A 24,861-nucleotide genomic window follows, 5' to 3' on the forward strand; every position below is an offset into this window, starting at 1 on the left:
GTGTTCAATGTATTGTATTTGCACTATGAATACTATGGAAGTAGAAGAGATACATTAACAACTCTCAGGTTCTGTTTTACATGTTTGTATTGATCCCTGGTACATGGTTATAACTGACATTGATTTGATGCATACCTTTACTTTTGTAATTTATAAATGTCTTTGTTATTTGAACGATGAACACTTGAAAATGGAAATACACTCCCAGCCTGGCTATAGCTGTGGGAATCATGGTGATAGATTTTTTGATGCCTGTAAATGGTTGACCTCTATACAGCAAATGATTTTGATGCATACCTTTATGTGCCGCCCACTTAGTTGAAATGTCCAATTGTCTATAATTTTTAGTGTTTAATGGATTTTACTGGGTGCCTATACCGGAAATGCTGTAATGATAAAATAGCTACCGCTTGTTAATGTTTTACTCAGTTGGCTCTCATCACTTGGCTTTCTCAGATTAAGCTGACGTGTGTTTGTTATAGATACGGTTACCTGGCTATGTAACATTCAGGAGCTTCTTGCTAAAGGTATTAACTCTTAATATAAAGTACTGAAGCAATTCAAACATCTCTTTTTAAATTGAATCATCATTTTTCCTACATTTCTTTCTTACTTATAGCCTAGCCTCTTAATGATTTATAGCGAGTCATCTAATGTTCTTTACATGTAATATAACATGTAATGTAATAGAAATGCAGTATCCGTGAGCAGCTAGCCTAATGGGCTATTATTTTATTTACAACACAATATTGAGACAGACTATATAACCTTAACAAACCAATGAAGAATGTGATTAATGTAAGTAAATAAAGATAGCACATTAAGTGACCGTTTTAATTTTAAATATGTTTAAAATGAAAAGGTCATCTAAAGGTAACTGGTCATGCAGAAAGGAGGCTGGGAGCTGTCAAAATGATGAAGATCAAGACAGTTGTCATGGTCTTAGTACACATGAATGATCAGCATAAGCTGATGAGCATGAATGAGAAGCCGCTTCTTGTGTCTTTTGTTGTGTTAGAGTGCCATCTACTGGGCACAATTGGTAATTATCCTGAAATATGGGAATATGTGTTATTTATTCGGGACAGTGCACATTAATGAACAATCTAACATTTCTGTAAAGACTGTAAATGAGCCAGGTTATAGCATAAATGCTAATTTTCACCTGTAGTCCGAGGCAGGAAAACAACAACATGCAAGATAATACATAGGTGAGAATATGACAATATACAATATCAAACAAGGAACACATTAGCACACATTCAGACAGATTACATTACATCAATAAAATTAGTCAAAATGATGACATAACTGGGAACTCTTAAGAAATAGTTTAAAGTGCTTTTAAATGTGCAATAAGTTGGACATTCTCTAATGTTTGTTGGGATGCTGTTCCAAAAGTGACCTCCTCTCATAGACAGAACAATTTGTCCAAAGGTAGTTTTTCTATTTTGGAGCAGTAGGCTAGTTGGAACCAGTTACCTGCAGGATCTGTGCTGGGCTAAGCTAATGCTGGAACCGTCAGACAGCGTTACAGCACGCACGGAGATGAGAAGGGTATGTATCGACTTGTCTAACTCTGGGGGTTACGGTGAATAAGCTAAATTCCCAATAAGTCGGTGTGTTCCTTTAAAGATAATTCCGATCTAAGCTCTACTGTGAGGGCAATGCCTGTAAGTACCATTGCATATATACTCGCCGCTAAAATTACGTATTTAGCTGTCAAAATCCGAAATATTAACTGGGGGGAGAAATCGTCAGACATCCATTATTTTGTTATTCAACACCTCTGGTCAAAAATAGGTTCCCTCGGCCTCGGGCCTCATGTATAAAAGACTGCGCAGCTTTCAGCAGAAGATGGCGTATTGAAAAATAACATAATAGAAATATTATGAAACCGGGCGTATGCCAGGGTCCTGCTTATCTTTCCTTACATATACAATCAACGTGAAATTGAGCACACATGAACGAGCCGACCGTCCCGTGCCGGACGGGGTAATACCTCTGCAGAAATAAATAAAAAAATAATATGTCTAATGTCGAAGTTGAAATCAAAGAGAATAGTGGCCGCCACACCAGCTACAGAACAACATGCATCTCAGTGTCAGTCCAAATTACGCACAATAAGCAGTTTGATCTCACTGATTTATTTTCTAAGTTTTGAGTACGCTCAGTGAAACTGAGTCCCAGCGCAGGGAGATCCAACCCAGAGGAAGGGAGAGGTTAGGGACTGTTCGTTATTTATTTAAAGTGATGGTTGGAGTAATTCACCCTAGGGTCCTTTGCACCATGACCTCGAGCCAAACATCCCCCAGAAGCTTTTTTCACCTGGGTCTAACATTGGGAGATTTAGCTAGAGTAGCGTTATCAGCTGAATAGCTTAGTGCAGGGGCTAACGGACCCACGTTTGTATCTTGTAAGTTACCCCACTAATAATGCCCGAAATGATACCAAACGTCTACAAGTAGTACAAATAGGTTATGCTCTCATAAAACGATGGATTGGAAAGTTTGAAATTACACCAGTTTATGAACACTTGCCTGCTCTCTTCAGTTCTCTGTTGCTGCTGCTGCTACCTGCAGTTAAACGAGTGCTTAGGGCCGTCTACAAATTACTACACCGAAAAGAGTTACAACAAAAATATTTATTAATTCAATGATTAAATAATGTAATGTCTCCAAACTTACCTCAATTATTACTTGTCTCCTGCTAGTTATTCTACAGCACTTACTTAAAAAAAAAAAACTGTAATTAATAAATATTTTTGTTGCATCTCTTTTCGGTGTTGTAATTTGTAGACGCACGCTCACTCATCTTACAGCAGCAACAACAACAGCAGAGAGCAGAAGCCAGCAGGCAAGTGTTATTTACATAAACTTCTGGTGTACTTACAAACTTTCCAATCCATCGTTTTATGAGAGCATAACCTATTTAAACTACTTGACGCGTTGGTTCATTTCGACATTAGTGGGGTAACTCCGAGATACAAACGTGAGTCCTTAGGCCCTGCGCTAATATTCAGCGTAATAACGCTACTCAACGTAACTACTCCCAATGTTAGACCCAGGTGAAAAACTCTCTGGGGGTGTTTGACTCGAGGTATGGTGCAAAGGACCGGGGTGAATTACTCGAACATCACTTTAAGGGGCCACTGGAGCAGTTTTGGGACCTTTAGTCAAAATAGACCTGACCCTCCCTTCATCAGCAATAACTTTTGGTTAACCCTCCAACACGACTCGTTAGCATTCCACTGACCGCCATTTTTTTTTACGTTTAAAGACTCTATTTGTCCATTGTTTATTTTTAAAGAAACACGACAATGTATAAAAGGCTCCATTACCTTGTACCTCACGTTATGGCTCCGTAGCAGACGTTTTTGTAAAAATAGGCTAACGATTGTGTCATAACCACGTGACTTACTGTCACACAGTAGAGGAATTACCGTATAGTACAGGAGAAGCTCGCAGGCAGTTTCGACTTCCATTAGCTGTTTAGGTTTAATTACTAATGTTAACTAGCATGTTAGTTAGCAATAATTAGCCTGTGCTTATGTTATCTCCTTACATATACCTACACTCTCCATCTCTGTAAGATTGGGAATGATTGAGATTTCTCTTGGCACAACTACCAGAAGACTTCCAACTTTCAGACAGGTTGCTCACGTCACATTTACGTTGTCTCTCTCAGTTGGAGGCTGCGCAGTAAAGCAAGAGATTACCGGAAAAGTGCTTCTAATAGCCTTCACTGGTCTCCGTCCAGAACAACGGGGTCTATTGGTCCATTATATATATGTCAATGGGTGCTATCTGCGGCTTGAGTTTCGGCTTTTCAAAATAAAAGCTTGCATCTGGTCAGCTATGTTTTTGGTACGGTGTTTTGGATGTTTTTGAACTAAACAGTACGGCAATCATGCTAATGAATAAAATTATTTTTTCAGCAGACAACAGTTACAACACGATTGATCTAGCAAAGCAGTTTTGTGTTTATATGTGCAAGCAGAATTTATTCAGTTTGGGAAATCCCACGGTTTCTAAGCTACAGGTCTGGCTGATAAAATAGGGAGGGACCCATCTGCTAGCGATAGGGGCCGAGACTGAGAGAGCTACATGGATAAATATGCACCAAACAAGCCACTTTGAAATGTTGCTCTTCTCATCTATCTATAAATTGCAGGAACGTCTGTCTGTGCGTGCGTGTGTGTGTGTGTGTGTGTGTGTGTGTGTGTGTGTGTGTGTGTGTGTGTGAGTGTGGGTGTTAAGCGCATATCTCTCGAACCGTTAGTCCGATGGATTTCAAACTTGACGGGTGTCTTTCTATGGGCACGGGTAAGTGCAGTGCCAAGTTTGACGTTGTTTGGATTAGAAACGCAAAAGATATCCTCGGTAAAAGAAGCACACATTGAAATGTGACATACACCTCATACCCACAAACATGTGCCAAGTAGCACTACGTTAACGATCAAACGACACAAGACAACGTCTCTCTCTCTGTCTCTCTCTCTGTCTCTCTATCTCTCTCTCTCTCTCTGTCTCTCTCTCTCTCTCTCTCTGCGCACACACACACACACACACACAAACGGTCTGGTTCTGGTGGTTGATGAACACAGATATGTGTTGATTAGCTCTCATAACGGGCAAGGTGGGTAACGCATTGCCATGAGTCCATGAGGCTAATGTCTGATTACTCCACATTGTCATGGTGATATTTTGTGATTACATTCTGAGTCTGTCAGGTAAATATAGTAGTACAATGTCTTCCTCTGATGTAGAAGTAGCCTACACTGTAAGTCAGTAGTAGGGTATAGAGGGGAGTTGCATATGAAGTGGTTTGGAGTCCTTCTGTAAGTAATTTTGGGTACAATTTGGTGTTGAAGAATTCCACAAGCAGCAATGATAGGCCAAGCAATTGGCCCGTTCCAAACAGGCACATTTTCTACGGGCACTACACTAGTGAATACAAAAGTTGTGAGACCCTCCCCTGTAGACTAAAAAAAATTGGATGACCCTCCCATCAACAAAGAATAAAAATACATGACCCTCCCCTATTTTCCTCCGGTGGTCCATTCCATAAATACCGAACGGTCCCTTAGTGAGGCCAGCGTCTCCACGGCAGGTGATCCGCTGCGCCACGCATGGATGAAATAATGAAATAGTAAATAGGACTACAGTAACAGAAATATGTGCAGAATTAAGACAGTCAAGACGGCCCAGTGTTTGGTGGACCGGGTACACCTTGTTCACTTACATAGCCTACAAATCATCCCCGACTCAGCGTTTGTTCCTGGACAACTTCATAGACAACATCACAGACGTATGCCAGTAAGTGAAGTGGAAACTTTATTTTGTAACGTTGGTGAGTTTCGGCTCTTTTCAGTTAGATTTCGCCACGTTACAGAGCCAGACAAGACTTTGCGGAAGGCCCGCACATTCTCACGTCTGCTCAAAAGATTGGGTGACGGCCCGCACAATCTCACGTCAAGTTAATTTTTAGAAATCACACCATGTGTGGGAAAACCAGCGTATGCAAGCTTTTCGGGTGCGCATAACGTTTATACATGCGCCCCTGGACCCAGCTCCTGAATCCTGCTTAGGTTTGTCGATTATGTCAGTTGAATATGTTCATAAAAAACTAAAAGTATTATTTACATGAATAGCAGATGTTAACATCTTTCTATGAGTGGCATGACTGTAGAAAAAACATACCTGAAGGATGTGTCTGCGGTCCAGAGCTGTACGCTGATGAAAGATAAAAACATGAATTAAATTTTTTTTGACAAAAACGTAAACTGATTAAAAAAATAAAGGTAAATGTTAAAATTAAATCAAAATATGGGGATAAAGATGTTACTTCTGTAATTGCATGCATTGGTTAGTTATTTTTGTTAGACATATTTCATATATATATATATATATATTTTCTGACTTTTGAAACCTTTCTGTTTGAAATGAAAGGTTATGACAATTGGTTTAAATATTCTGCATGACAGGATTTACAAAATGAGCGTCATGATAGACATGTTCATACTGATCCTTACTTTTATTTCCCTCCAGACTCTCATTCTTCAGTAGTGTGAAGTTTCCAATCAGTTTGAAACATTTTCAAAGCGCCTACACACTTTAGTGAGGTGCACAGTGTCACATTTAATACAGACAACAAGCCAGATGTTAGTGAATGTGAGTGAACATAACTAATTCCTGGTTTCAGACTCAGACAGAAGAGGATGATTCCTGACCAGAGTTAGAAACCAGAATGTGGAAAGTGTAATTGTTGTTTCCATCTTCATTTTCACTTTGAGTCTAAAACCTAATGCTGTGTTTTCAGGTAGTTCTTCTTTTAATGAACCAACACTCTGCTGCAGTGAATGAAGTGTAAAGAACGTTTGTCATCTGGGACCCTCACTGCAGAGCAACAAGTCCTAATAACAAGTTTACATTGTTACATCCATGTTATCAAATTATTACCAAGAGTGATATACCATCACTGTATTTATTCAGAGTTACAGTTTGGTCCCAGTTTTTAGTTGGAGTTCAGTTTCTAGTTAGAAATAAAATATTAAAGATGTAGATATGGTTTTAATTATTGATGATTTTGATTGTTTGTGATTCATGTGTGACAATAATTAATAAATCACTCTCTTATTATTATTATTATTGATTGCAGCTCATACAGATCAGCAGTTGAGTGAGATGGAAATATGCTGCCTAACAGACATAACTGGGCCATCAAGTGTAACATTATATAACTTAACTGTACTAAACATGTCTTATGTTGTGTTTTCTGAAGAGAAGAATCAGCTACTCCACAGTTACATGTAGTAGTTAGTTTGTGTTAATATTTCTAACAACGATCTCAGCTGTATGTAAGAATCAGAAACCTTTTCATTCCCAAAGGATTTTGAGAATTAGAGCAGAAAACACTACAGACTTTGTTTTCTGCATGTTTTCATCTCAACTGGAAAGAAGAAACTAACTGTAGAGAAAAGAGTCTCAGAATCAGAGCTGACCTTCAGTCTGTACAGTGATGAAGTGAAGTAAACAAGTTCTGGGTATTATTTTCTCTATGGTGTAATATTTAATAACTTGTGTTTTGATGCTACAAGTGTTACTCTGACGCTGTACAACACTTCTCAATGTTCATCATTTCTGTCCCTGAAATCCTTCTCTGAAACATGTTTACTAACAGTAAATGTAACTCTGTTAATGTGACGGTGTATCATGTACACACATTTAGTATCAGTGTATAATCATAGTATTAGAAAGTCACAAAGAGAACAACTGATGATGTACAGGCTCCTAAAAGGAGAATTCAGACTGACCACAAAGTCAAGTTTGTCTCTATTTAATTTGTGAATGTGACTGTTGAATGTTTCTAAAGTTTGTGTTTTATTCAGCACAAAATACTGAAAATACAGAAACAAGCTCGAGATAGCTAAGGAAATGTACAAACCAACTGGATTAAATCAAATTTAAATTAATTGCCAAATATTTTGATAGTCGATTAGTTGGTTTGAGTAATTTTTGATTCCAGCTTGTTAAATATGAAAATGTTGTGGTTTCTTCTCTCCTCTGTGACAGTAAACTGAATATCTTTGAGTTGTGGACAAAACAAGACATTTGAGGACGTCATCTTTGGGAAGAAACACTGATCCACATTTTTCACCATTTGACATTTTAGAGACCAAACAACTAATCAGAAAATAATCAACAGATTAATCGACAATGAACATAATCGTTAGTTGCAGCCCTAAAACCAACTGTGTGTGTTAATATGTAACAATTACTGAACTATAAACTCATTCTAGCTCTTATATCTGTAGACTAATGAAGTATAGTTTCAGTGGGAAGTTTTCACTCAGTTTGAAACATTTCCAACGTCAGCAGATTTCTTCATCTCCATTTCCTTTATGTTCAGTCTGAACACACATTCAGTTAAAGAAAAAAAAAGAATAACATATAGGTACAATTAAATGAATATGAAAATACAACTAGTAAAAAATCTCACCATTGACATAAATCCTTGTAGAAATCTGATGGCGGATTGTCTCCTGAGTGGCTACACAGCGATAGAAGTCAGCCCTGGTCATAGTAGTGGTGAGAGTGATGTAGAAACGGCCTCCCTCTCTCTGAGACCTGGGGCTCCGCAGCAGGAAGGATCTTTCCAGCACTGTCCTGCCACTCTACTTTAGGTTTTGGAGAGCCATGAACTTTACACTGCAGCAGCACTCCATCCTCAGTTTTACGTATTCTGAAAAATGGTTTTGGAGCTGCACCGGTGAACATAATAGAAACAATAGATTAAAATGGACAGTTATAGTATTAAACATGTACTATCGGGAGCCTCAATTACACATTCCAGGCAGCAATGTCTTAAACACCTTTAACTTCTTCCAATATGAGCTAGATTCAGACTTCTAGCAAAGCACAGATACAGTGAAAAACTAGGGGTGTAAGAAAAAATCGATACACTTAAGTATCGCAATATTTTATTTTGCAATACTGTATTAATTTTCAAAAAGGCAATATAGATTTATTTATTTTTTTACGCTCAAAAATATTCATGTAAGACAGTGGTTCCCATTTATGTTGTGTTTAAACCCTGTACTGCTAGATGGCTATGCTGAGATGCACCCCTAGTGTCCTTGCCTAACAGTGCCTGACTTTTTCTTAGAAGCTAACAATGTAGCTATGGCTGAACTTTGGCCGACGTTAGCATATAAAAATTAGCTCACTAAGAACCTGGGAACCACAATCCCAAACTGGCAGTTGGATTTTCTATGTACTTAAACTTCTTTGACTTTTATGAACATCATGTCTTTTTTTTAAATTAGTTTTTCTAAAATTGTACTTTAAAAAAATCCCAATATATCGCCTTATCGAACAGTATCGAAATATATTGCAATTTATTGAATTGTGACCCATGTATCATATGCATCGTATCGCCAGATTCTTGCCAATACACAGCCCTATGAAAAAACTCTCTTTACTTCTGTGAGATTTGTTTTGCTTCAGAAATATAAAAAAAACATTATGGGCTCTATCTTGCACTCAGCGCAATTGCCTTTGTACACCGACGCATGTATCATTCCTATTTTGCACCCGACGCAAAGCGGACTTTTCCCTCCACAGATGCACGTCGGTAAATTAGGGAATGTATTTGCGCTCCGGGCGGTTCAGCGAAAAGAGGAGGCGTGTTCAGGCACAAACGTTCTCTCATGCTATTTTGCAGTTTCAGAACACAATTCCGCCACTGACCAGGAAAAACCTGGTCAAAAGTCAGTGGCGCTAGTCTAAAGTCAGTAGCGCGTTATTCAGATGCTATTTTAGGGACGTGCTTGGCCATAATGGGGCGTTGCGACAACGCGCATAAACTTCTCTCATCTAAACGGACACAGCAGTTCCCATTTTGCAAACCATACATAATTACAAGGAAAAATATTACTGAAAATGCGCTTCAGGTGTTTGGATAGATCAGGAGGCACTTTACAGTACAGTCCTCATAAGTCGCAGCATTCTTTGTGGCTTGTTGTGTTTTACACAACATTTCCATGAATCATGGATGTGTTGATGACATAAATGAGGAAATATTAGAGGACTTAAGGAGACGTGATGTTGAACTACGGCGGGATCTGGTCCGGGAGTAATGCGCGATGTGCTCCTGATGGAGCGGGTGGACGGAGATGGAGTGGGGGGGAAGAGGAAGGGGCACAACAGGTGCAGGTGGTGCGTTTGGAGGCCCACGCTCCATGGCTGCAGCAATCCTCTCCAGACTTGAGGAGATGCGCCCGAGGGGCCGCAGCAACATCACCACCCGGCCAAGACAGGTATTTATTACTTTGCCGCATCCCGGACAGCTCCTGCTGGCGTGCGCCAAGCAAATCCGCCATCATAATAGCCATCCGCCATGGAACAAGCGCCCTGCTCTTAAAGGGAATGAGAGATGACGCTCTGATTGGTTATTTTCACGTTACGCCCAAACCACACCTAGCTACTTCAGACCAACCCATTTTAGATTTGCGTCGGGCACAAGAGTCATTTATCCCGCCGGTATAATAGCAACAGCGCCCGAGATCCGCCCACAAAGCTACTTGCGTTTTGCGTTTCATACTTGCGTTTCAGATCGTTAAAATAGGGCCCTATGTATCAAATATGAAACATAGCATCTTTAAAGTTATGCAAACCCATTGTGTCAATAGGTCTGAATTGTGTTAGTCTTAGATTTTGGATATCGTGATATCGTTATATGACATAAGTGGTGTCTTTTCCTGGTTTTAAAGGCTGGATTACAGTAAAGTGATGTACTTTTCTGAACTTACCAGACTGTTCTAGCTCTTCTATTATTTGCCTTTTCCCCACTTAGACATTACGTCCACATTACTGATGATTATTTATCTAAAATCTAAGTGTGAAGATATTTTGTTAAAGCACCAACTGTCAACCCTAGAATATGCCGCAATATTGATAATGAGGTATTTGGTCAAGAGTATCGTGATATCTGATTTTCTCCCATCGCCCAGCCCTAAGATTAATAACACATTATGATTCAACAGCACCCCAACCACACGTTTTCCAAAATGACCATAAAGAATTAACCCCTCTCTGAAACTGTTTCTATAACAACCAATTATTATAACCTACATAGGATTTATTCCTGAGTGCTTGGCCTTAGCTATGTGTACCTAATACATTGAAATTAAGTGGATGTAGGTTGCACTGTTTTTTCATTGGGATGGATGAACAACAAAACGTGACCAATGCACAATTAATCCTATTTTTACCCATTGACTGAAAAAATAAGTTGTTTTTAATAAACATTTAGGTAAATAATTAATATTTACACAAACGTAAAATACTTTGCTTATAAATGTCACAGTATGGTCCAAAGATTGAACGTTTTTTTTAATCATATCAGTCCTGTGATCACATACATGTGAGAAGTAGAGTGTTTTAAGAGTAGTAACTTTATTAAAATCAGGACTCACCTCGGATGTTTTCCCCTGTTCTGTCTTTTAAGATAGGATCTAAAAAGGTAAAACAAAACATTAGTGCTTGTGAAATATTTATATTATTAACTATATATATAATATTAACTTGACAAACAGTTAAAAAGGCATCTTAATATCCTGCTCATTAAGCAAACTCCTTTAACTGTTTAATAAAAGTACTCACCAAAAACAAGCTTAATGTAGAATGTTTGACGTGGATGAAGACGTGGAAAATCACAGGTGTATTCTCCACTGTCAGATAGCTTTGTATTTCTGATAATTATGGAGGTGTCTTTTTTCAGATTCTTACGTTTTGGTTAGTTTTTTAGGATATACTGTATTCTAATTTTTATTTTTCATAACCTTTATATATACTGTATATTTTTCTAATGCTTACGTTTCACACTGGTCTTAAGCATGCAATGAAACATTAATAACATTGAACTCTCTTTTTCCCAAATAATGTTAAACATCAACTATATAGGCCTTTCTCTCTCTCTGCAGATTGTGGCCTTTCAATAATGTGATTGTATGAACTTCAGAGTTGAGCTGAGTTAGAAATGTTCCAGATGTGCTTTCTCTTCTAGCAAGATTCCTACCATGACTTTCACTTCCTGGACACAAACAAAGAACAATTTGAAAACAACTTTGCCACAATATGTAAGGCAAAATATCAATGTTGTCTTCTGTCCCTGAATGGTCAGACAAATAAATAAATATTCTTCGTGGTCCTGGTATTATACAGATTAAAATGTTTCAGTATTAAGAGACAGAAATAAACATGATCAAAAGAACAGGCAAAACCAAACATTAGTTAGTGATTGTGAAGTATTATCAACTTGAAAAACAGTTACAAAGAAATTGTATTATCTTACAGACATATTTAAATGTTTAAAAAAATGAGCACACATAATGAAAGTACTCACCAACAACAAGCTCAATGTAGAATGTCTGGCACGTGGCTGAAGATTTGGAAAATCACAGGTGTAGTTTCCACTGTCAGATATCTTTGTATTTCTGATGATTATGGAGGCGTTGCCGTGTTTCAATTCATCTTGAAAATGAGAGACTCAACCTTTGAACTGCTCACTCTGACCACCTCGGCCGTTGTTGTAATGAATGCCTGAGTCATACAGGAACACCTCCTTCAGACCATCATCTTTCTGAGCAACTTTCTTCCAGTCAAAGAGTTTAAACTCAATGTTCTCTTTGGTGCTGAGAGAGCAGGGTAACACAACATCAGCCCCTCCTTGTACTTTGATGACTGCTCGCCCTGAAAGATAAAATTATGTATTTATCAGTATGTTTACATGCAGAGTAAGCCATCGGAGGCGCACGGTTTGTTGTAAAGTTGTGTTAAGTGTGAGCAGTCAGAGAAAATAAATACTGTTGGCCTGTAAACTGTCTGTCTGCTGTGGTCTGTGCTGCCCTGTCTTGGTAGGTGGTGTCTGCCGGTGCCGGTTGGGGCTGTCATGAACAATGGCAATAATAGTCACAATAAAGATAATGAGTAGAAGTAGTAGTTGTAATAGTTCATGGTGTCGTAGAGCACAGCAGGGCGTAACAAGGCGTGGCAGAGCGTGGACCGGTCATAGCAAGTCGAAGCCGGGCATTGCAGAGTGTAGCAGGGTGTAATACAGCACAGTAGGGCGCTGAGCAGGACCACGGCGATAGCTGGCACCATGATGTAGGTGCCATCATGATCCAAGGAAACATGCTGGGCGAAAAAAAGAACACAAGGACACCCACCCCCGCCGGTCTAGTCGAACGCTGCAACTCCTCACTCCCTAACTATAGGCTTTATCGAATAGGAGAGTTTTAAGTTAATTCTTAAAAGTGGTGATGGTGTCTGTCCCCCGAACCCAGATTGGGAGCTGGTTCCACAGGAGTGGAGCCCGATAGCTGAAGGCTCTGGCTCACATTCTACTTTTAGAGACTCTAGGAACCACAAGTAACTCTGCATTCTGGGAGCGCAGTGCTCTAGTGGGACAATAAGGTACTCAAGATATGAAGGTGCTTGACCATTTAGAGCTTTGTAGGTCAGAAGAAGGATTTTAAATTCAATCCTGGATTTTACAGGAAGCCATTGCAGAGAAGCTAATACAGGAGAAATATGATCTATTTTCTTAGTTTTTGTCAGAACACGCGCTGCAGCATTCTGGATCAGCTGAAGAGTCTTAAGGGTTTTATTCGAGCATCCTGATAATAGGGAATTACAATAGTCCAGCCTGGAAGTAACGAATGCATGGACTAGTTTTTCAGCATCATTTTGAGACAGGATGTTCCTAATTTTGGCAATGTTACGAAGATGAAAAAAGGCTGTTCTAGAGGTTTGTTTTAAGTGGGCGTTAAAGGATATATCCTGATCAAAAATAACTCCTAGATTTCTGACAGTAGTGCTGGAGGCCAGGGCAATGCCATCCAGAGTAATTATACTTCGGTTAATGAGGTTCGGAGGTGTTTAGGGCCCAGCACAACAACTTCAGTTTTGTTTGAGTTTAACATCAGAAAATTGTAGGTCATCCATGATTTTATATCTTTAATGCATACTTGAAGTTTAGCTAACTGACTGGTTTAGCCGCGGCTGACGAGTATAATTGGGTGTCATCCGCATAACAGTGAAAGTTAATTGAGTGTTTCCTAATGATATTGCATAGCGGAAGCACATATAAGGAGAATAGAATTGGTCCACACTGAGCCTTGTGGAACGCCATGGCGGCTAACTTTAGCGTACCTGGAGGATTTATTGTTAACATTAACAAATTGGGCAAAGATCGGTCAAAAAAAAGGGGTTAAACCAGCTTAGTGCAATTCCTTTAATGCCAACTAAATGTTCCAGTCTCTGTAACAGGATGGTATGGTCAATAGTGTCGAATGCAGCACTAAGATCTAGTAAAACAAGTAACGGAGACAAGTCCTTTGTCTGAAGCAGTTAGAAGGTTGTTAGTAATTTTCACCAGTGCCGTCTCTGTGCTATGATGCTTTCTAAATTCCGATTCGAAGTCCTCAAATAAGCTAGGCTGGCGCGTGGTCAGTACTCAGATTCTAGTCAGAATATGAGTCTGAAACCGTTCCATTGGGCTGTGATTATGGGCGTGTTCCAACCCAACCAGGAAAAAAAATGCCTCTGCATTCATTGGAGGGTCCTACATCCAATCAGAGCAACGGAACTCAACTCAGCTGTCAACAGAACTCAACACTGTGTATCGTCTCCATAGCAACCACTCTTTGCCCCCATAATGTATCTCAACTCTGACGTTTTTAGACCTTTTTGAAGCTGGATATATCATTTGTTAGCGTGTAAATATAAATGTGGATAACGTTAGTGATAGTGACATGCTCGCTACAGTCGCATTTCTAGAGATGAATCGGCGAAAACACGTTTTATTTCTCTGATTCACGGCTTTGTTCTAGCGCCGGCTGGCTCCCTCTCTTCAGTCTCTCTCTATCTCTCTCCACCATATAGCATGTTCTCTCTACAGTCTCTCTCTATGTCTCTCCACCATATAACTCCCTCTCTTCAGTCTCTCTATGTCTCTCCACCATATAACGCTCCCTCTCTTCAGTCTCTATGTCTCTCCACCATATAGACGCCTCTCTCTTCAGTCTCTCTCTATGTCTCTCCACCATATAACGCTCTCTCTTCAGTCTCTCTTATGTCTCTCCACCATATAACGCTCTCTCTCTTCAGTCTCTCTCTATGTCTCTCCACCATATAACGCTCTCTCTCTTCAGTCTCTCTCTATGTCTCTCCACCATATAACGCTCTCTCTCTTCAGTCTCTCTCTATCTCTCTCCACCATATAACGCCACCATGCTTTCGGGCAGTTGTTGAGCTCCTCCGATGAGGATTTTAAAATGAATGCGCTGTTGATATCGTCTGTAACAGACGCGATGGAGGAATCTACACATCTCAACAAATTCAACCCAAAGCGTTCTTTGGTGGCGGTTGATTCTGTTACTGTTGATCATCTGTCCGACAATCTGATTGGTCCGAACAGATCCTGTTCGGGCAATAATTTCTTCTCAACGGAGCGACTCCAGACCAAACTTCCCGACCTCGAATTTTGTGGGCGGGGCTAAGTTCGGCTGGCATCCAGGCTACAAATAAGCTATTGCTATGTAGAAAATCACATAACTGATTGGCGACTACCTTCTCAAGGATCTTCGAGAGAAAGGGAAGGTTAGATATAGGTCTATAGTTAGCTAAAACCTCAGGATCGAGGGTGGGTTTTTTCAGAAGAGGTTTTATCACAGTTACTTTAAATAACTGCGGTCATAACCTGTTAATAGAGAAATATTGATCATATTGAGTAATGAAGTGGGTAATGCTTCTTTAAAGTAGCCTCGTTGGGATGGGGTCTAAGAGTCAGGTAGATGGCTTAGCTGAAGAGACCTTTAACATTAGTTGTTGAACGTCTATAGGATAAAAGCAGTTTAAGTATATGTCAGGTCTGTGGTTTCTTTCTAGTGGTCCTGCATTTAAAGGTGAACCGTTAGAAGTTGAGGGCTCAAGGTGATAGATTTTATCTCTAATTGTTTTAATTTTATCCTTAAAGAAACTCATGAAGTCATCACTACTCAGAGCTAGAGGAATAGATGGCTCAGTACAGCTCTGGCTATCTATCAGCCTGGCTACAGTGCTGAAAAAGAAACCTTGGGTTGTTCTTATTTTCTTCTATCAGTGATGAATAATAGTCTGATCTGGCCTTTCTTAGGGGCCTTCCTATAGGTTTTGAGACTTTCTTGCCAATCCAAACGAGATTCTTCTTGGTGGATTCTTCTTGGTGGAACGCCATTTACTTTCAAGTTTACGCAAGATTTGCTTTAATTCTACGAGTTTGGGAGTTATACCAAGGTGCTAGTTTCCTTTGCTTCATCATCTTCTTTTTTTTAGGGGAGCAACAGAGTCTAAAAGTAGATCCGTGTAGGCGGGCTGTAGCACCATCTACACAATTATCAATTTGGGAGGGACTAAAGTTTACATAAAGGTCCTCTGTTTTATTAAAGCACGGTAATGAGTTTAGTGCTGTTGGAATATCTTCCTTAAATTTAGCTATAGCACTGTCAGATAGGCATCTAGTGTAGAAGCTTTTATCTAATTTCTAGTATGGTCGGTGTATAAGGAATTCGTAAGTTATAAGAAGTGGTCTGATAATAAAGGATTCTGTGGGAATACTATTACATCTTCAATTTTGATGCCATATGCCAGCACAAGGTTGAGGTGTGGTTAAAACAGTGCGTGGCCTCATGCACACTCTGACTGAAACCAACTGAATCTAGTAGTGAGTTGAAAGCAATACTAAGGCTATGCTGTCAATGTCCACATGGATATTACAATCACCTACAATAAGTACTTTGTCTGATTTAAGGACTAAACATGATAAAACTCCGGAATTCCGATAATAATTCAGAATATGGGCCTGGTGCTCGGTAGACAAGAACAAATATAACTGGCTGTATTTTTTTCCATGTTGGATGTTGAAGATTAAGAACAAGGTTTTCAAAAGAGTTATAATTTATCTTCATTTAGACTAACATATTCATCATGGCCCAGCCAGGTTTCAGTAAGACAGAATAGATCAATTTGATTATCGGATATCAATTTGTTTACTAGTACTGCTTTAGAAGACAGAAATCTGATATTTAGTAGTCTACATCTACTTTTCCTATCCTGTTCTATCATTGCAGTGGTAGTTTTAATTCCAATTAGGTTGTTAAGTATAGCCTCTCTTTTGGTTACCTTTGATTTAACTGATCTGAGTCGAGGAACAGACACCGTCTAATTTTTTGGGACAGGCTGTGGCTGACGTGAACTGGATGCTAAATTGACTATGTTTGCAGTCAATGTCTTATTACTTAGGGGATTCACCACTTTGTATGGTCTATTGTTGATTATCACTGGAATAGTACTAGTCGTACATGTTACCCTGCAGAAAACATTTTCAGATTCATCCACTTGTAAAGTGTCATTAGGATCAATACCTGGGGGGCATGAATCTGTGATATTTTCAACAGAATGTTAAAAGAATGCTTTCAAGTTCAACAATGTCCCACATTTTGTCATTTCACATGTAGCTTACTTGGAGCTCTGAAAACAACAAAAGAAGTAGGTTATGAATGTTAGAGACAGGCTTTAGATTACATGTATCTCATATATTAGCTTTTATCCAAAACAACTTACAAAAAGTGCATTCAGCCACGTGAATACAACCGCAAAAAGCGCAAGAGTCATGCTACTACCTCAACTGAAAGTGCTACATTTAGATACAATAAAACCTTTTTTTCAAAAGTTGCTTTTATGTGACCCATTGCGTTTCCTGTTATTTCTTTCTACATTTCACTTTTGTTTCTTTAACCTTTATCTACGGCTTCATGAGATAAATTTGTGATTTGTGATATTGGGCTATATAAATAAAATTGACTAAACTACACGTGACCTGGCACCAGATGGCAGTGTACAAAAAAATATCATATTTACTGAAACAGGTCAAATGGCTCCTACAATATACAAAAATAATATAATATGCATTTACTTTGTAATTTTCTTGTTTACATTAAAATAAATTTGTTGATAATCTCCTCGAGCATGTTCTAGTTAAAAGTTATTGGTTTTAATATTGCATAAGAATAATCTTTCACAAAATTCATTACTGATCAATTACTTATATTTGTGCAATTTCATTTGCACAAATGAAATTGAAAGATTTTTGTGCAAATATTTATGAACAGTATATTATGTCCGACTATTCTTGTAACTTAAAGAAACTGACGATCTGACATTCATGCCCACCTCTGCTGTGATTGGCCAGCTGTGCAGAGGTGTATCATTTAAACTTCTCTCTCATTTGTTACATAACTTTTTATGACCCTTTTCATGTGAACAACCTAGTTTGGTTAAACATTATGAATATATTTATTATTCCCCTCTCTATGACGGAAAGGCTGAAGACTTTTGTTTGATGCTGCCTTTAAATAAAAAAAAATTAAACCATTTCAAATGTATTACACTGCACTGTAAATTGTATTCTCGTATTCTATACCTGTCTTATTTTATTTGAGTTTAAATTTTCTTTAACAAATGTTATGTTAAATGTACACTCGGAATGTAACTACATATGTTCAGTAGATTGGTCATAGACTAACAACTCATTCTCATGAATGGGTTTGTATGATATTGTACAAAAAATTATGCACAACAATTCGTATAATATCCTATGAAATCATGTGACTGCCGGCCGGTCATGTGATGCCAGGTACAGAGCTCCGTGAGTCGGTTGTTTCAGAAGCCGTTGGTGGCTAGCTGAGAACAGCCTGAGACTAAACATAAAGAAGAGTTAAATGTGCTGCTAAAACACATGAACAACTCAAGGAGGAATCTTACCAATAATAGCCACATAAATCTCAGCATGAGTCCTCCGGTTGGTTTCCTCCTGTGTGACGACACAGCGACAGCAGCCGGTCTTGGTCACAGTAGTCTGGAGGGTGATGTGGTATCCGTCTCCTCTTTCAGAGACCTGCGGGTCTTCAGCAGGAAGTTTGTTTCCATCTCTGTCCTGCCACTCTACTCTAGGTTTGGAAGCAGCACCTCGAACCTCAAACTGCAGCAACACTCCATCATCTGTGGCATCAATAATGTTGATATCTGGCTCTGGAGCAACTGTAAACGCAGGATAAACAATAACTACAGAATCATTACATTTAGGCTAATTTTCTTTATATAATGTTGAATGAAAGCACTCACCAACAAAAAGTTTAAGGTGGACCATTTGATGAAGACGTGGGAAATGACAGGTGTAGACTTCACTGTCAGCCTCCTTCTTATTTCTGATGATTATGGAGGCGTTGCCGTGTTTCAGTTCATCTTCAAAATGCGAGACTCGACCTTTGAACTCTTCACTCTGACCTGGACGACCGTTATTGTAATGAAAGCCTTTTTCATACATGAACACCTCCTTCAGACCATCATCTTTCTGAGCAACTTTCCTCCAGTCAAACACTTTTGACTCAACGTTCTCCTTGGTGCTGAGAGAACAGGGTAACACAACATCTGTCCCTCCTTTCACTATGATGTATTTTGGCTCTGGAAGATAAAAACCTATGTATTAATCTGTATGTTTATCTGCAGATTAATTCATTATTAGGGCAGAAATAAAAACATTTGAACTCGTCACCAGAATCATTCTACAACACCAGTTAAAAAAGTAATTTGTAGTCTAACTTATACGATTTATTAACTTTATTTTAAAATTGTAGTTTAATATGTAATTAACACAATTAGTCATAAGACCACTAATACAGTAATACCTCAACATTATCCAAAATTATAGTACACCTAGCCATGCAAGCAATAAAACACAGCCAAGAAACACTGATTATAGGCTTTTTTTTTATAGAGTGGTGCACATGAGTTTAGGAACCCATGCTAAAGTTGACTTAAAAGAGGAATAAAAGAATCATCTTTTGGAAATTGAACTTAATGACTTAATTTTAAAAATTAGGAAAAATCCAACCTTTAAGGACAACAAGTTTTATTTGTGAAGGAATAATGTATCGTAAATAAATAAATGTTCTTCCTTAAAATTCTAATAAATTCAGATTTTTATTTTTAAAGGTCAGTTATTTCATGGATCCAGGATACTATGCATCCTGATAAAGTTCCGTTGGTCTTTGGAATTAAAATAGCCCCCCCACATCATCACATACCCTTCACCATACCTAGAGATTGGCATGGTTTTATTTCAGTTAGCCTAATAGCTGGTTTGATTTGCATTGAGAGATGATCTTATGGAAAGTACCCCATGCCAATCTCTAGGTATGGTGAAGGGTATGTGATGATGTGGGGCTTTTTTAATAGTAAATATATTTACTATTGCTCTTTACCATAAAGCAAAAGTATTTCTTATCTGATTACTTGATTAATCAATGGAATAATACGTAGAATACTCGATTAGTAAAAGAATCAATAGCTGCAGCCCTAGACGCTATATGATTCAGCTAATTACTAGTGACTTTATAGGTGCGGGCCTGTCTGACTGTCTGAAGCAAGATAATAAAAACTAATCTAGGCTACAAAGTTAGTTCATTCTTACCGTTTTAATCACAAAGTGTTTTCCCGGTCAAACACAGAAGACACAAACACAGCAGATCCAGAAGAAGCTCCATAGTTGTTGTTTAATCAGGTTATAGGAACAAAGATGGAGTTGCTTTTACAAATAACTGCACACAGTTTTATTACAGATTTAATCACTCCTCAGCTCATATATATATATATATATATTAGGGCCGGGACTTTAACGCGTTAATTAAGATTAATTAATTACAGACTTTAATGCGTTAATTAATTACACAAAAAAATATTTTTTTACGCATTATAATCAGACTTATTTTTGCACCGCGGGACATTTCTCACTGGATGAGTTTGGGCGGACCGATTATACTGGAGCACCAATTAGCGTTATCTTTTTGTTGGTGATTTATAAAAAACAAACTTGACGGGAGAATGTGCGGTCCTCCACGCAAACTCTGACCCATGCATACGCACATTTTGGAGACAAAATAGGAATTGGCGACGCAGATGGTGAGGTGGTGAACTGAAGTCAGACTGCAAAAAGTACATGTGGGAATAACGATTAGGCTACTCTTAATATGTTTTAAGTATTAAAAAATAATGCCTCACGCACATTTCTTCACACCATATGAAAATTAAATCCAGCAGTGTTATTTGCGCTTGTACTGAGTGATAATTGTTCCATGAACACCTCAAACTCAAATCTTAAATAAAACCTCGTTCTTAATATTTAATCAGCGCTGTCTCGCCGTCATTGTCCTCTACGGAGCGCAGGAGGAGGAGATGGCCCGACTGCATGGAATACAGGATAGCATCAAATATCCTAGCATTAGATAACTGCACAACACAGTGTAAATAACTAAATATCTATCTTTAATACTGTGCATATATCATCAAATGTCAAAGTCTGGAAACAAAGCCGTTGAGCTCTCGCGCAATCGTTACGCTCTATGTCCTTGTTATCGGTCTAAAATTGAATACTGTTCATAACAAACCCTGCATGAAGAAAAGTGTGTTTGCCTATTACATTTCGATTTCAAATTGTATCTCGGGGTGGGGGACACAACTAGTTGATGCTGGGATTTTAGCAAGATGTTAACAATCACAAATTGGTGTAGGTTAAACATATACTGCGGTGACCCCGTGCGTAATGCTGCATGATGGCCCTGCAGGAGGACTGGAATGGAAGAATCAGGAGAGAAAGAGACTTCAGGGACCATGACGATGACTGGCTCATATGCCGATTTAAATTCCCTAATGTAGCTGTAATAGTAATAGCTGCGCTCTTGGATCTATGTACTGAATTGGGTCCAGTAGAGAGGGCAACGCACCGGAACCATGCCATCCCGGTCCAAATACAGGTCCTCGCCACTCTGGGTAAAACCGGCTGTTTTCAGAGGGAAATGGCTGACAGTTTTTTTTTGTTTGTTTGTTTTCTCCGCCAGTAGTCATGATTCGGCATGATTCGGTGTAACGAAGAACAACTGCCAGGGTCATTAACATACTGATCAGCATTCACGAGGTGCTTTGCATTGACTATTTATGGTTAAAAATGGGCGTGTACAGGGTGGGATAAGAGGCTGATCCACATACGCACACTTGTAGTCAATCTGTGATTTATAAAGGGAACATTGCTTACAGGTGTGCATACACACGGTTTTATAAATCTGACTTTTTTTTGGCGTACGCCAATTTGGGCTTTTGGGCGCACGTACACTAAACTTAATATAGTAAGGATCCTACACACAGTTTTATAAATGAGACCCCTGAACTCTACTGTATATTACATATGTAGTGATGGAAACAGGCAATTGTCCAGAACAACTAGAGGCCAATTACAATATATAAATATATAAATATAAATTTATTTTGTTCACAAAATCTGCATGAGATAAAAACAGTGAAAGGAAAAGGGTGACAGCGCCAGCGTTCAGCTACACAGTAGAGACTTTAGGGAAGGAGTGCAGTAAGCTGGGCACTGACACAATCACTTGATATTAATACCAAGAATGCACAGTAATCATTTAAAGGTAATTAATATGCTTTAGGACCCCAACACACACAACAAAAGAGCAATGCTCCAAAAGAACAAAATGCCACTGCACACTTTAAAACCCACACATTAACTGTTCACACATGCAGTGAATAATAAAAGACTTAACACCTCAATCCACTCTAGCAGGCAATAAGGGGTCTCTAAAGCTAGATCTGAGCCTATAACCAAGTCAGGCCTTTTAAAATAACCAATAATTCAAATCCCTCTCAAATCAAAATGATCTTGACCAAACCAAATTCCTAAACTTGGATGCATGGAACAATCTAATGTATCAACAATTCAGACAAAATGTTTGAGGCACGCATTATATATTATAACATCCTGTCGTATGAATTTCAGCTGTCCCATCTTTTCACTCTCGTCTTCACACACTAGAGGCCAGAATAAAAAAAAACATTAAAAACTATGCATAAAAGTAAAGCAAACTTTTTGTTGGTTACTTTCAAAAACAAAAACAAAATGCAGATGTATCTCTCAGCAACATCAGGCAGTGTGCACACTCAGATTTAATCTACTACAGACTGCTGATATTTCATTAAGAAATATGAAACTGACACCATCGATGAGTTCAAAGTTTTCATCATGTTTGTTCAGATGCAGCAGCTAGATAACAAGGTGGAGACCAGGCTCCAGTCCTTAAATGAGAGGACATCTTTAACTGGTTCATCAAAGTACTCACCAACAACAAGCTTAATGTGGAACATTTGAGGTCTCTGAATTGATGGAAAATAACATCTGTATTCTCCACTGTCAGCCCTTGTCTGTGTTCAGCTCTCAGTACTTTTGTAGCTGCTTCCTGAATCTCTGGTTTCACTTCTGTTTTCCTTTTTGTACTTTCACACATCAGCCTCATTGCACGAAATACTGCATCATCAAGTTCAGCTGCAGTACTGCTGGCCCTTTTCACACACTGATCCAACCGTGAGAAGCTAGAGCAATGATGTGCTGCAGACAGAACACTATTTCCAAGAATCTCTTCTTTATATAAAACCAGATTGACAGTTACACCGATTACCTAACTTTGGACACTTGTATCACTAATTATGAAATATGATATTTTCACACTTCACAAATGTTTGTGTTTGTGTGCACGTGCATGTGTCTGGGCGTGCCTGTATTACATCCTGTTGTGAGAAGTTGGGCCATTGATGTGCGTTTCCAAGAAACTCTTTATATCTGCTGCCTGAAGCAGCTTCTGTTTTTTGGCCTGAGCTGATGTAAAAACACCACAATACACCAGTCAGTGAAGCAAGCACTGTGTGAATAGCAACATGTACGTATAGTATTCAGATCATTGTCAAACTTTTTTTATTAACAGACACAAGCACTGCAGTTGTTCTTTGTTTCTGTCCAGGAAGTGACAGTCCTAGTAGTAATCTTTGTGCCGTAGAGAAGAGAGACTTCTGTAATTCTTCCACCAGCTCCACTCTCAAGTTCATACACTCACATTATTGGAAACAAGTGTTTCCCACAAAATTAGATTCTATTTGGGGTGGTAGCTGACCCAGGGTGGGGGGGGGGGTGCACGCGCAGAAAGATGTGCAGACTTATATTAATTGTACTGCAAATATTTTTCTACAAAATTCTGCAGGTAACAAATCAACATTTTTAATTGAATGGTATAATGCAGTAAGGCTTTTGCATCTGACAACAAAATCCAGTTGATTTTATTAGTATGAACAGGGCACAACCGTATCTTTTTCCCAAAGGGCATGTTTAGCCCCTCAGTTGAAAAATGTAGTGCCTTACATAAGGTAACAGCTAATTACAGTACAATGTACAATAATAAAATAGTGTTATGAATACAAAACTTTATGAAGTGTAATGTCTTCTATTTTTAAATATTGATAAATAAATTGTGCGTGATGTAGAGTAACAGACTGCCCCTACAATTCGGCATGCATGTGAACTGCAGATTGTTGCAAATGTAACCATCATAGTGTGAAATACAGTTGAACTGCTGCTGTTACATGCAAAGGATGTGAGGAGGGCCCCAAAAGGTGCTAGAATGAATAGCTGTGGATGCGGGGAGGGGCCCATGGAAAATGCCTTTCTACAGGGCCCAGAATATTGTGCTACGCCCCTGATGGCTCGCATCAGGTGTTAAAATGTAACTCGCCATATGAGACGTTTTAATTTTTACAGGTTAATACTGAATACTGATAGACGGCAGCGTGGCCCCGCTGCGCAGACTGACAGCCGTTGGAACTCCTGGCGGACGGAGAGCTCTGTGTCCGTCAGCAGCAGATTCTCACCGCGCCGCCGGTCCCCAGAGCAGAATGGTCACCTGGAGAGGCGAGACAAGAGGTTAGATACACACTACACCAGACGTCCCCAAAAACACAGGCTCTTATCCCCCTGTATATGACAAGCACTGCCCGAGGGGATCTTTAAAACCAATGATTTTTCTTTAGTACTCACGGTCTCAGCCGTCCTCCCAGGGTCACCGGAGGTCCCTTCCTTCTCAAGGACGCCCGCCTTGCCCTTCTTGGTCGCCCAACTGAGAGAGGGGGATGCTCAGAGGCTCTGACCAGGCCGCGCGGATAGGGAAATGCACTCCCACTAGGAGATAACAGGAGGTCTGCGTGTCCAAGTCCATCCCCGCCGGGACGCAACTCTCCACGGGCGGTTAAAGAGGAGTCGCTAACCCCCGTGGGGGGGGGGGAACCCTCCCCGCTTGGCGGACGGCGAGATGATCACAGAGAAAAATAAAGAACTGGCAAAGGTTGGCTCTCCTAGTCCAAAGTCGGACTC

General features: G+C 39.2%; 2 protein-coding genes across 3 annotated transcripts in view; both read right to left on the reverse strand.

Moving 5' to 3' along the window:
- The window catches only part of LOC120557668, a 1,015,838-nt gene that overhangs the window by 179,122 nt on the left and 811,855 nt on the right, over positions 1–24,861 (reverse strand). The gene's annotated exons all lie outside the window — the stretch shown is intronic.
- Positions 11,944–23,107, reverse strand: LOC120557672 (butyrophilin-like protein 2). The gene is made up of 4 exons (XM_039798221.1): positions 22,787–23,107; positions 18,726–19,064; positions 18,366–18,641; positions 11,944–12,254 (listed from the first exon to the last, which is right to left on the reverse strand). Exons 1-4 carry the CDS (start codon positions 22,809–22,811, stop codon positions 12,052–12,054), a joined length of 843 nt encoding a protein of 280 aa, XP_039654155.1. The 5' UTR covers positions 22,812–23,107; the 3' UTR covers positions 11,944–12,051.

Source organism: Perca fluviatilis, chromosome 4, assembly GCF_010015445.1.
Source record: "Perca fluviatilis chromosome 4, GENO_Pfluv_1.0, whole genome shotgun sequence".
Classification (NCBI taxonomy): domain Eukaryota; kingdom Metazoa; phylum Chordata; class Actinopteri; order Perciformes; family Percidae; genus Perca; species Perca fluviatilis.

Coding starts and splice junctions, on each gene's coding strand:
- LOC120557672 (XM_039798221.1), bottom strand. CDS start 22,811: ATGTTCCACATTAAGCTTGTTGTTG. Junction 19,065..22,786: donor CCACATTAAGCTTGTTGTTG/GTGAGTACTTTG, acceptor TTTATCTTCCAG/AGCCAAAATACATCATAGTG. Junction 18,642..18,725: donor CCACCTTAAACTTTTTGTTG/GTGAGTGCTTTC, acceptor CTGCGTTTACAG/TTGCTCCAGAGCCAGATATC.